Source organism: Pleurodeles waltl, chromosome 7 (genome assembly GCF_031143425.1).
Source record: "Pleurodeles waltl isolate 20211129_DDA chromosome 7, aPleWal1.hap1.20221129, whole genome shotgun sequence".
Lineage (NCBI taxonomy): Eukaryota > Metazoa > Chordata > Amphibia > Caudata > Salamandridae > Pleurodeles > Pleurodeles waltl.
The window spans coordinates 49,435,011-49,447,349 of NC_090446.1; the positions used below are offsets into that span (position 1 = coordinate 49,435,011).

Genomic DNA, 12,339 nt, shown 5'->3' on the forward strand with positions numbered 1-12,339 from the left:
CTCGCTCACGCTCGCCAACATATAGTTGGCGAGGAAGAGCTCACTCCGGCCATTCCGTGGAGTTTTTGTGAACTCCGCACAAAGTGGGTAACTCTGCTGGAGGAGTGGAATTCATTGCTCACCCCTAATAATTAAACAAAATGCACAAGAACACATTTTGTTGTTAAAGTATAGCATGGCAATCACAAGTGAAGTGAGCAATATCTGCTCGGGTTCTGGCCATTCACATTATTTCTAGGTGCTCTGAGTAAAACTTGCCACAAACACCACATTGTTGCGCAATATCACTTAATGGTGTTGATTCCAGCAGCGGCTCGATGGGGTTACGGGGGGAGGACTGGGGTGAGGAGGGGTGGGGGGGGTGGGAGTGAAGGGAGGTAAGAAAATTGTAATTAATAAAAAATTAATAATAAATACGTACCTCTGCGCCGCTTCTTGCCGCACCGCTCTTTTTACGTCCTGCAGGCAGGCACAGACTCCCAGCCTGCCCTGCGCTAATCCTGACGCTGCTCAGAGCAGCGTCAGGATTGGCTGGGAATGCTGGGAGAGCTGTCAGGCTCTCTCCAGCCCGGCAACTGTGTTGCCAGGCTGGAGACAGCCTTCTGCGCATGTATGTTTGGGTACCCGCGACGGCCAGCCAAACATTCATGCGCAGTGAGGGGAGCGCACAGTGCACTTCCCTCACTGCTCGTAACCTCATGGCCCGCCCCTTTCTTAAGGAAGGGACAATAAATGTCCCTTCCTTGTGAATGGTTTGCAGCTTCTGTTGCTGGTGGGGGATGACGCTCCTCCGCCCAAACGGAGGAGGTTCTCAAATTTGGTGTATTATGCATAACACAAAAAGTACGCTAATTACATTGGTGTAATTTAAATTTCACGCACAACTAATTTCAACCAATTTCTATTCCAGTCTTCAAGTACTCTCAACGGTTATCAATATTTTCTCCAGCATCAGCCAAACAGTGCGAGAACAAGGAGGGACTCAGTCACAAACCATCAGGCTCCACAGGAGCAGGTATGTTGCTGCCTGTTTATCAAATATTTCACATATTTTAAGCCAATGTAGTGTTTCCATCTTGGAGAATCTATCCTTTGACCAAGGTCTCACCCACATGGGGGTCACTTTTTGTGATGGTCCTGTGGCGCTAAGCCCTGCGCCATATTTATAAGGTGGCGTTAAGCCACTTTTTGTTGCTTAACGTCACCTTGTAAATGTGGCCCCTTCCCATGCAGCACTGTGCATGGAAGGGGCTTGCAATGGGTGTTGCTGTGGGCGTGCCACAGCAAAACCCATTGCATTTTGACGCTGCCTCAGATTTATGAGATTTTGTAAACCTGAGGGAGCCCCAAAATCTAACGCAACCCCCAGGAGTGGCATTAGCAGGGCACAAGGATGAGGAATACTTTTATTCCTCCTCGTTGTTTGCTTTTTCTATGAGAAAGAGCAAAATGCCAGAAATTATTGTTTATGTGCGGGAAGGTGTCCCTCCCTGCACATAAACAATCATTTGAAAATTACTCTTTGGCACTGCATTGTGCAGCACACACAGAAGTGCCAAAGCATCGTTAGTGATTTTTTATATGCAGGAAGGGACATAAACAATCACACTTCTCAACGAAGACATCCCTGCACGATGGTGCAAGGATGCCTGGTTTGGCACTGGCAGCTAAATTTATCACCAGCACAGGGGACAACACAGGGGTGCCCACTTAAGTATTCACTTAAATACAACGCATCCCTGTGTTTCTAAAGTGACGCAGCGCGGCACTGCCAATTTTGGTGCAGCACCGCGCTGCGTAATTTTTTCATATGGTATCCTGGAAGCCATGCAGCAGACCCTCAGCACCGAGAGGTAATGATGCCTTATATGGGGAATGCATTTCAACTGAGTTAGGCATAGTTCTCTCCCTACTTTTATTCATAAACGTTTCTGGTGTTGACAAAATAGATTTGGGAAATTAGCTATTTTTCTGTGAAAGGATTGTATTGCTTCATGTCTAGTAATCCCTCCAGATGCTTACTAAGAGGTCTCTTTTACCTGTGCTGTCTGTGGCAGGTGGAGCTCAGAGGATGGAAGCATAGACAGATATTTCACAATTCAGTGCCTATCCATGGCATTCCCCCGTTAGGGGTGGGCGTGAAAAAATGGACCATTGCTTCATTTTTTTCCAGCACTTTGAACGCCTGCTCAGAGCAGGTATTAAAAGGAGTCTCACCATTTTTTACAATGGGCCTCAATGGGCTTTGCAGGATTAACGTCAACATTTTTGCCGTTAATCCTGCAAAACTACGAACTAGTGTAAAAAATTCTGACGCTAGTTTCCTAACTACTGCCATGGTTCACCATTTCTTAAAAACGGGGCACACCTGGTGACATTAGGGGGGCGGTAGGAAAGTGGAGCTCCGCTGGGTGCAGAACCACTTTTCTTAAATCAGGCCATAACTATCAGATGTGCTGGCAGACCTCAAGATTAAGCATTTAAAAAGTTTTATTCATAGCTTGTTTGGTGCGTTTAAAATGTGACACTTTAAACCTGTGAAACTTTCTTCTGAGGGTCGTTCGGGACAATACAGTGTATCCCAGGGAGTATTTTTAAATATCATAAATTTAGTGAAAACACAGAGACATGTACTAACCTACCCCCCCCCTCCCCCTCACATAATCCCCTGGTGACCATATCACCTTGGATTTGATTTGCTCTGTAAGAGAATAAAGCCGAGGATTATGAGTTTCCAGAGGGTCATGGTTCATTTTCCAAATTAGTGATAGAAGTATATGACGTAGATGGGGCAGTTACAGGGCAGGGTTGGACAGGAGTCTGTCTCTGTAAACAAGGGCTGGTTCACCTGGTTCTGTTTAGCTATTTAATACCTTGTTGGGTTTATCCTTCCTGCTGTTGGGGTAAGTGACGATGTTAAACGAATAATGTATTATTTTCTGCTTTGAAATGACTCTGACAATAGGTCCCACTGTGGTGATTCCCATTTTGATATTGCTTATATAAGTATTGTTCCAGAAAATAAAATATGCATACAATAAGGATTTAAGTCACAGCTTCATGGTTTCTCTTCCCTTTGACAGAACCTGGATGTGAGCGGTGCCCTAAGGACTGGATGCTCCATGGAGATATCTGTTATTACTTCTCAAAGGACAAGGAGGTTAAAACCTGGAGCATGAGCCACGAAGACTGCTCTTCAATGAGCTCTCGCATGCTAGTGATAAAGGACCAGGCAGAGCTGGTAAGTCAATAGTAATAATATAGGACAAGGTACAGCTGGTAAGTCATTAGTGATACAGGACAAGGTACAGCTGGTAAGTCATTAGTGTTACAGGACAGGAAAGAGCTGGTAAATTATTAGTGATAAAGGACAAGTTACAGGTGGCAACTCATTAGTGATATAGGACCAGGCACAGGTGGTAAATGATTAGTGTTACAGGACAAGGTACAGCTGGTAAATTAGTGATAGATGACAATATACAGCTGGTGTGTCATTAGTGATACAGGACCAGGCACAGGTGGTAAGTTATTAGTGATACAGGACAATGTACAGCTGGTGAGTCATTAGTGATACAGGACCAGGCACAGGTGGTAAGTGATTAGTGATTAGAGATACAGGGCAAAGTACAGCTGGTAACTCATTAGTGATATAGGACCAGGCACAGGTGGTAAGTGATTAGTGTTACAGGACAAGGTACAGCTGGTAACATAGTGATTCATGATAAGATACTGCTGGTTAGTCATTAGTGATGTAGGGCAAGGTGGAGCTGGTAAGTCATTAGTGATACAGGACCAGGCACAGGTGGTCAGTGATTAGTGATACAGGACAATGCACAGCTGGTGAGTCATTAGTGATACAGGACCAGGCACAGGTGGTAAGTGATTAGTGATATAGGGACAAGTACAGCTGGTAAGTCATTAGTGAAACAGGACTAGGCACAGGTGTGTTATAGGACAAGGTACAGCTAGTAAGTCATTACTGGTACAGGGCAATGTACAGCTGGTACATCATTAGTGGAACAGGACAAGGTACAGCTAGTAAGTCATTACTGGTACAGGGCAATGTACAGCTGGTACATCATTAGTGAAACAAGACAAGGTACAGCTAGTAAGTCATTACTGGTACAGGGCAATGTACAGCTGGTAAGTCATTAGTGATACAGGATCAGGCACAGGTGGTAAGTGATTAGTGATACAGGGCAAGGTACAGCTGGTACATCATTAGTGAAACAGGACAAGGTACAGCTGGTAAGTCATTAGTGTTACAGGACAAAGTACAGCTAGTAAGTCATTAGTGATACAGGACGAGGCACAGGTGGTAAGTGATTAGTGATACAGGACCAGGCACAGGTGGTAAGTGATTAGTGATACAGGGCAATGCACAGCTGGTGATGGGTTTGTGATATTGGGCCAAGAAGGGCCAGTGACACATCAGTAATACACAAAACAGCAGAGCTGGGAAGGTGTTATTAAAATATGGGAGAGCCCTAATGGCCTTGGGTATAGCTATGTCCGGGTCTTATGCGAACTGTGCCATAGGACTTATCCTATATCACATTGACAAACCCTATGTAAGCTGAACCTGGTCTGTAGGATTTGTGTTCCCCTCTGGAGGGACCTTTTCTGGTAGCCGGGGTGGGACAGTAATTGGAGCGGGAGCAAGGCTGAGTTGGAAATGGCTGGTCACAGTCCAGAGTGGCCCAGTGGGCGATAGAGGATGGACTGGAATGCGGCTCGAGCAATGACCAGTGACTGAGATATATTCAAGCATTCTTCACATCACTTTATTGCTGTGCCAGAGATAGGTCCATGTTAGACTTTTTATCCTTGGCGTGGTCTCCCTTTACTTTTTGCTTCTGTTACCCAGGTTGTTGATGTGTGCTGGACTCTGAATTTACTGTTTTTGTTACTCTGGGCACTTTACCACTGCTAACCAGTGCTAAAGTGCAAGTGCTCCTTTACAAAAATGTGTATGTAATTGGCTTATCCATTATTGAGATAATTGATTTACTAGTAAGCACCTACTAAACTACACTGGAGGTGCCAGGGCCTGCAAATCTAAGGCTCCTAATGGGCCTGCAGCACTGGTTGTGCCACCCACATAAGTAGCTCTGTAATCATGTCTCAGACCTGCCACTGCAGTGTCTGTGTATGCAGTTTTAACTGTAAATTCGACTTGGCAAGTGTACTCACTTGCCAGGCCTAAACCTTACCTTTTTTTACATGTCAGACACCCCTAAAGTAGGCCCTAGGTAGCCCCAAGGGCAGGGTGCAGTGTATGGTTAAGTTAGGACATAATAGTAATGTGTTTTATATGTCCTGACCGTGAAATATTGCTAAATTAGTTTTTCACTGATGCAAGGCCTGTCCCTCTCATAGGTTAACCTGGGAGCTACCTTTAAATCTGATTAAAGTGTAGATTCCCTTTGGGAGCGGATGGACATGTGGAGTTTGGGGTCTTTGAGCTCATAATTTAAAAATACATATTTTAGTAAAGTTGATTTTGAGATTGTGTGTTTGAAAATGCCACTTTTAGAAAGTGGGCATTTTCTTGCTTATACCATTTCTGTGACTCTGCCTGTTTGTGGATTCCCTGTCTGGGTCAGTTTGACAGTTGGGCTGGTTGCACCTCACACTAGACAGTGATACAAAGGGAGCTGGGGTGTAGCCTGCATATCCTGATGAGCCATCTGTGCTAGGAGGGAGGGGAGGAGTGGTCACTCACACCTGAAAAGGCTGTGCCTGCCCTCACACAATGCAATCTCCAACTCCCTGGTGAGTGTCTGGGGCCTGGCCTGGGCAAGGCAGGATTTCACATTCAAAAGAGACTTTACTTTGAAGTAGGCCTACTTCAAAGGAGAAATTGGGTATAAGAAGGGCACCAAAAACCTCAGACTTTAGAAACACTTCTGGAAACAAGAGGAACCTCTGCCTGGAGAAGAGCTAAAGAGCTGAGGAAGAAGAGCTGCCCTGCCTGTGACTGTGCTTTGTGGAGCTATCCTGCATTTGCTGCTTCTGCCAGAGTAAAGAGGGCAAAGACTGGACTTTATGTGTCTTCCATCTTGAGAAGAACTCTCCAAGGGCTTGATTTAGAGCTTGCCTCCTGTTGTTTGAAGTCTCAGGGACAGCAAACACTTCTCTCTGCAAGCACCTGGAGTCTCTGAAGAGACTCCTACTCTGCCCTGTGGAGCCCATCCAGTTCCTGGGGCCCTGAAAGGAGAAGCTGGCAGTCTAAAGAAAAGGGAATCCATGCACAGAGCGCCGTGCGGGGAAAAGATCGACGTGACTACGATCTGCGGCTGAAGAAATGACGTGCCGCCCGCTCCATGGCTGAAAATTGACGCTCGCAGGAAACGTGACTGAAAAGTCGACGCACAGGAGAAACAACGCGCAGCATTGCTGACGGAGGATGGGAGATCACAACCCGCACTGCATGTTTTTCTGATCATCGTGCGGCTGGATTTCCGACGCAAGTACCGCTGGACGTGGAAAATCAATGCAAGGCCTGCCCGGACCCCAAACTGCTGACCGGATTGACGCATCGCTCTCCTTCAGAGAGGAAAAATTACACGCCCTGACCCGACGAAAGGAGAAATGATACAAGGTCCCGCTCGTGAGTGGAACTGATGCATCACAAGCCCTTTTTGATGCACCTAAGGTACATTTTCACACTAACAGTGTCAGTGTGTGTTTAAAACTAGTTAAACACTCTTTTTGCATTTTTATTAATAACTTGACTTGTGTATTGTGGATTTTTGGCGTTTGGTTTAGATTAATATTTATTATTTTCCTAAACCTTTGTTGTGTCATTTTGTAGTGTTTTCATTGAGTTACTGTGTGTGTTGGTACAAATACTTTACACCTAGCACTCTGAAGTTAAGCCTACTGCTCTGCCAAGCTACCAAGGGGGCAAGCGAGGGTTAGCTGAGGGTGATTCTCTTTTACCCTGACTAGAGTGAGGGTCCTTGCTTGAACGGGGGTAACCTGACTGTCAACCAAAGACCCCATTTCTAACAGTCCAAAATATTTAAAAGGTTTAGTGAGTGAGAACAGTGCAACAATCAGATCTTCTCATTCTTTATACTTCTGTCATGTATTCCTAACAACATCCTGGTTGAAGTCCTCACTACCCTCCTGGATGGACTGCTGCTTCTCACTCTTCAGCTCGCAGCAGTGAATGGGGCAGGGTTTCCCTGGAAGAAGAAATACCAATTGGAGTGTGACTGATGCCCACCTAGAACATGGTTGTACCAATGATCAGGTCTTTGGCGGGCTGTTGCATTCTGGCAGTGTACCTCTGGAGGGTACTGTGGCAAATGACTCAACAAAGGAAGTGTGAATAATTATCGTTTCTGAAAAATATGGTTTTCTGGAGGTTTTTGGTCCCACAGATAGGTGTGCTGAGATGTTGGATATGTTTCACAATCAGCACTGAGTGTAGGATGCATGGAAGTGTGCATGCGTAAGTGATGCTTATGTGTGTGTATGCCCGTGCATTACTGTCTCTCTGTTTGTTCTGCATGTTTGTGTATTTGCTAGTGCATCTATGGTTATGCTTAATGTGGTTGATCGTGTGTGAGCCCACATGAATGGAGAGTCTGGATCCGGACACCACTGCTCATTTCAGGACAGTATAGGATAGAGGTGGTCATTCCAACCTTGGCGGTAAAAGCCACTTACCGCTGTCAGAAGACTGCCAACATACCGCAGCGGCCGCGGTAAACCGCCACGGACATTCTGACCCACAACAGGCAAACCGCCAAAATACAGACATCCACAAAAGTCCGCCACACCAAAGGGCAGCGAGAAACGGGCGATGACCAAACCTCCACCGTCACGCCAACAGAAATATGCCCACACTATCACGACACACGAATCCACGCGGGGTCTTTCAACCGCGGTATTCCATTGGCGGTACACACCGCCGCGCTCAAAATACACACACACTTACAAAACACAGCCACATTGGACAATTCAAAATACACACACCTGAGACACATACACACACCACACCCAATACAATATAAAACACACACCCACATCACCCACAAACCCCCACTCCTACAGAATCGGGACCACGCACTGAGAAAAAGAGAACCGAGCACCCAGATGCGCATTTTACTTTCACCCAGCAATATTACCACGCACTTCACACAACACACCAATACACATCACCACACTTAGCACCACACAATCCACCCCACACATCACCCACACCATCCCATGGCACCACAAAGACACCCCAGGTTCTCGGAGGATGAACTCAGGGTCATGGTGGAGGAAATTGTACGGGTAGAGCCACAGCTCTTCGGGACACAGGTGCAGCACACCACCATTGCCAGGAAGATGGAGCTATGGAGCAGAATAGTCGATAGGGTCAACGCTGTGGGACAGCACCCAAGAAATAGGGACGACATCAGGAAGCGGTGGAACGACCTACGGGGGAAGGTGCGTTCAATGGTATCCAGGCACACCATCGCGGTGCAGCGGACTGGCGGCGGACCCCCACCTCCTCCTCCAGAATTGACAACATGGAAGGAGCAGGTCTTGGCGATCCTGCATCCTGAGGGCCTCGCAGGAGTATCTGGAGGAATGGACTCTGGTAAGTCTCTTCTTCACTACTTCATCCCCCCACCCCACCAGCATGCCAACTCATACCCCCACCCTCACCCTCACCCCCATCACATCCTGCTCCTTGCAAATGTCTCACCATCACAACCCACCCATCCCAACCCCAAGCCCTGCATGCGACCACAAAGCATGGACACCCATCACCAAAGCATGCCCACTGCACATTGTCATCCCCCCCAAACCACTGTCACAAAAGCCCCCACACAGGAATGCCAGCACTGGGGTACACGGGCACCCACCCATTACACGCTATGGCACACACAGATGCAATAACCATACTTTTATACGCCTGCAGGACCCGAACACCACGTCACCGCGCAGGAGGGTCCACAAATGTCCACTCCACCCCGAGAAGAGGCCCACAGTGAGGACAGCACCTCTGTCGACCTGGATCTAGATGACCAGCCTGGCCCATCGGGGACCTCGGGACAGTCGGTTCCCCTCAGACAGCCACAGCCCATAGCAGACCTTCCCCCCTCTGGGAACACCAGCACAGCACCCACCCAGCGGGCCCATCCCTCTGTCCCCAGGACACGTCAAGCAGCGGTGTGTCCACCACTACAGGGCACCCAGGTTAACCCACCACCCCAACAACAACAGGGACCTGGGGGCAGTGGTAGTGGGCACACGGTCCAGGGGACAGAGGCCCAGGGAAACAGGGGAACTGGGAGGGCTGCTGTGCGACAGGCGGGGGACAGGCCCAGGGAACCCACTCTCCACGAGGCCCTCTCCTCCATCATTGGAGCCTACCACCACTCCCAGGAGACGATGGCGACGGTCCTGGCCAGGTTTCAGGAGATCCAGCTTCTGCAGGAGGAACAGTATTTGGGGTTCAGGGAGGAACTACGAAACATCAGTTCCGCCCTGGCCACCATTGTAGGGGCTCTGAATCAGGTAGTCACCACATTGCGGGACACTGTGGCACCACAAAGGACCCCTGACACTAGCATGGACCAAGAACTGCCTACCACCTCTGCCGGCGCTAGTGGACAGGAGGCACACCCACAGGACCAACAGGCCACCAGCACCCCACCCCCTGCAGAAGGAGAACCACCCCGCAAGCGGGCCCTGAGATCCAGGAAGAAGACAGAGTAAGATGCCAAGACCCCCGCCAGGAAAGGATACCTCCCTGATTGTCATCCCATTGTCCCACATTGACACCCTGTCCATCTTTATACTGTCCATGCTCCACTTTCCACAGGCATTTGGACAATGCACCTGTGATACTAATAGACTGGACTCTGCCATGGACAATCCTCCACCATCACCCCTCACCGATTTGCAATCACCCACCAATATAGAGCACTGAAATAAACACAGTTATTGCACAAAACAATCAGGAGTCTGGCTGTGAGTTTGTACAAATGTATTAGACATTACCGTGCCAAAATAGCATATTTACATTGTGATGCCAACATACCACTGTCACACAGCTGTAGTCCATGGGGAAACAAAGCAGATGTCACGCAGTGGGGCCCACATCTCTGAAATCGGAAGGGAAAGTCACAACTCAGTTACCATACACTGGGGGAAAAGGTCAGACAGTAGAGAGGTAGTAGTGGTTAAGTATATGTAATATGCCGGGTTGGAATCTTACCTGTGTGTCATTGAAAATACTGCTGTATTACTGTGTTCCTGTTGTCTATGTCATCGTCTTCGGCTTCCTCGTCGTCACTCTCCACAGGCTCCACAGCTGCTACAACACCACCATCTGGACCATCCTCCTGCAGAAAAGGCACCTGGCGTCGCAAAGCCAGGTTGTGAAGCATACAGCAGGCCACGATGATCTGGCACACCTTCTTTGGTGAGTACAATAGGGATCCACCTGTCATATGGAGGCACCGGAACCTGGCCTTCAGGAGGCCGAAGGTCCGCTCGATCACCCTCCTAGTTCTCCCATGGGCCTCATTGTAGCGTTCCTCTGCCCTTGTCCTGGGATTCTTCACTGGGGTCAGTATCCATGACAGGTTGGGGTAACCAGAGTCACCAATTAGCCACACACGTTGCCTCTGGAGTTGACCCATCACGTAAGGGATACTGCTATTCTGCATGATGTACGCGTCATGCACTGAGCCAGGGATCTTGGCATTAACATGGGAGATGTACTGGTCTGCCAAACACACCATCTGTACATTCATCGAATAATAACTCTTCCTGTTTCTGTACACCTGTTCACTCCTGCTGGGGGGTACTAAAGCCACATGGGTCCCATCAATGGCACCTATGATGTTGGGGATATGTCCAAGGGCATAGAAATCACCCTTCACTGTAGGCAAATCCCCCACCTCACGGGAAACGATGTAGCTGCGCATGTGTTTCAGCAGGGCAGACAACACTCTGGACAACACCTTGGAAAACATAGGCTGGGACATCCCTGATGATATAGCCACTGTTATTTGAAATGACCCACTTGCAAATAAATGGAGTACTGACAGCACCTGCACTAGAGGGGGATCCCTGTGGGTTGGCAGATTGGTAACATCAGGTCTGGCTCCAGCTGGGCACACAGTTCATGAATAGTTGCTCGGTCAAGCCTGTATGTCAGTATGACATGTCTTTCCTCCATTGTCGACAGGTCTACCAGCGGTCTGTACACAGGAAGATTCCTCCATCTCCTCGCATGTCCCAGCGGATGGTGCCTATGAAGGACAACAGCGAGCACAGAGTCAATCAACCCACAGGTACGTAACCCCAGCTTGCACATAACACGATTTACAATGCTTTGAATGGGTTGTATGAGTGTTGATGCAAGGCCTAGGTATGTGTGACGCAGTAGAAAGACAACCATGTGGGCCCCTGAAATGGCGGCTGCCTGACCTGTGAAGTGCGACAATGGGATGTGAGGTAAATGCGCTGGCATGGCACGCCGTGGTGGTAGGCGGTCAAAGACCGCGGCGCTAAGCAGCATTGGTTAACATTGAACCCTATGGGTCTCAGGAGCCAATGACGATGTGCGCCGGCGGTCGAGGTACGCACCGCCGCGGGCGTGACCGCCATCTTCTATCTGCTTAATCACTCAATACCTGATCTTCGACAGGAGAGGACCTACACTGCAAGTGCTGCTGTGACCTCGGTCTGGAAGAGACAATGGCTCATGCGACTGGGGAAAGGGCCCCTGCCTTCACTGCTCAGGAATTGGAGAAACTTGTGGATGGGGTCCTCCCCCAGTATGCGCTACTCTACGGTCCTCCAGACCAACAGGTAAGTACACTGGGGCCATGCTTAGTGGCCAATGCCTATGTTGCGTGGGGTGGATGAAAGATGGTGGGGAGGGGAGCGATTGAGGCATGCATCAAATGACGGATGAGAGCATGTGCCACATGGCGAGGGTAGGGATGGGGGGCCACTCACATTGAGGGTGCAGAAGGTGATGACTCTTTTTCTCCCCCTGTACATTTCACATAGGTCAGCGCCCACCAGAAGATCGAAATTTGCCGTGCCATCGCCAAGGACTTCCGGACCCTGGGGGTCCACCACAGACGGGGCACCCACTGCCGGAAGAGATGGGAGGACATCCGACGCTGGAGCAGGAAGACGGCGGAGGCTCAGCTGGGGATGGCCTCCCAACGTGGGAGAGGTGCCAGTCGGACTTTGACCCCCCTGATGTTCCGGATCCTGGCAGTGGCCTACCCCGATTTGGATTGGCGCGTGAGGACATCACAGCAGACACAAGGGGGTGAGTACACTCTCATTCTGGTGACTTTGCGC

At 49.0% G+C, this 12,339-nt stretch overlaps 1 protein-coding gene across 1 annotated transcript in view; it reads left to right on the forward strand.

Moving 5' to 3' along the window:
• The window catches only part of LOC138247171 (killer cell lectin-like receptor subfamily B member 1B allele C), a 41,175-nt gene that overhangs the window by 14,313 nt on the left and 14,523 nt on the right, over positions 1-12,339 (forward strand). Inside the window, exons 3-4 of the mRNA XM_069201912.1 lie at positions 911-1,015; positions 3,084-3,241. Coding sequence (XP_069058013.1) covers positions 911-1,015; positions 3,084-3,241 — 263 coding nt within the window. The remainder of the gene's footprint in view (positions 1-910; positions 1,016-3,083; positions 3,242-12,339) is intronic.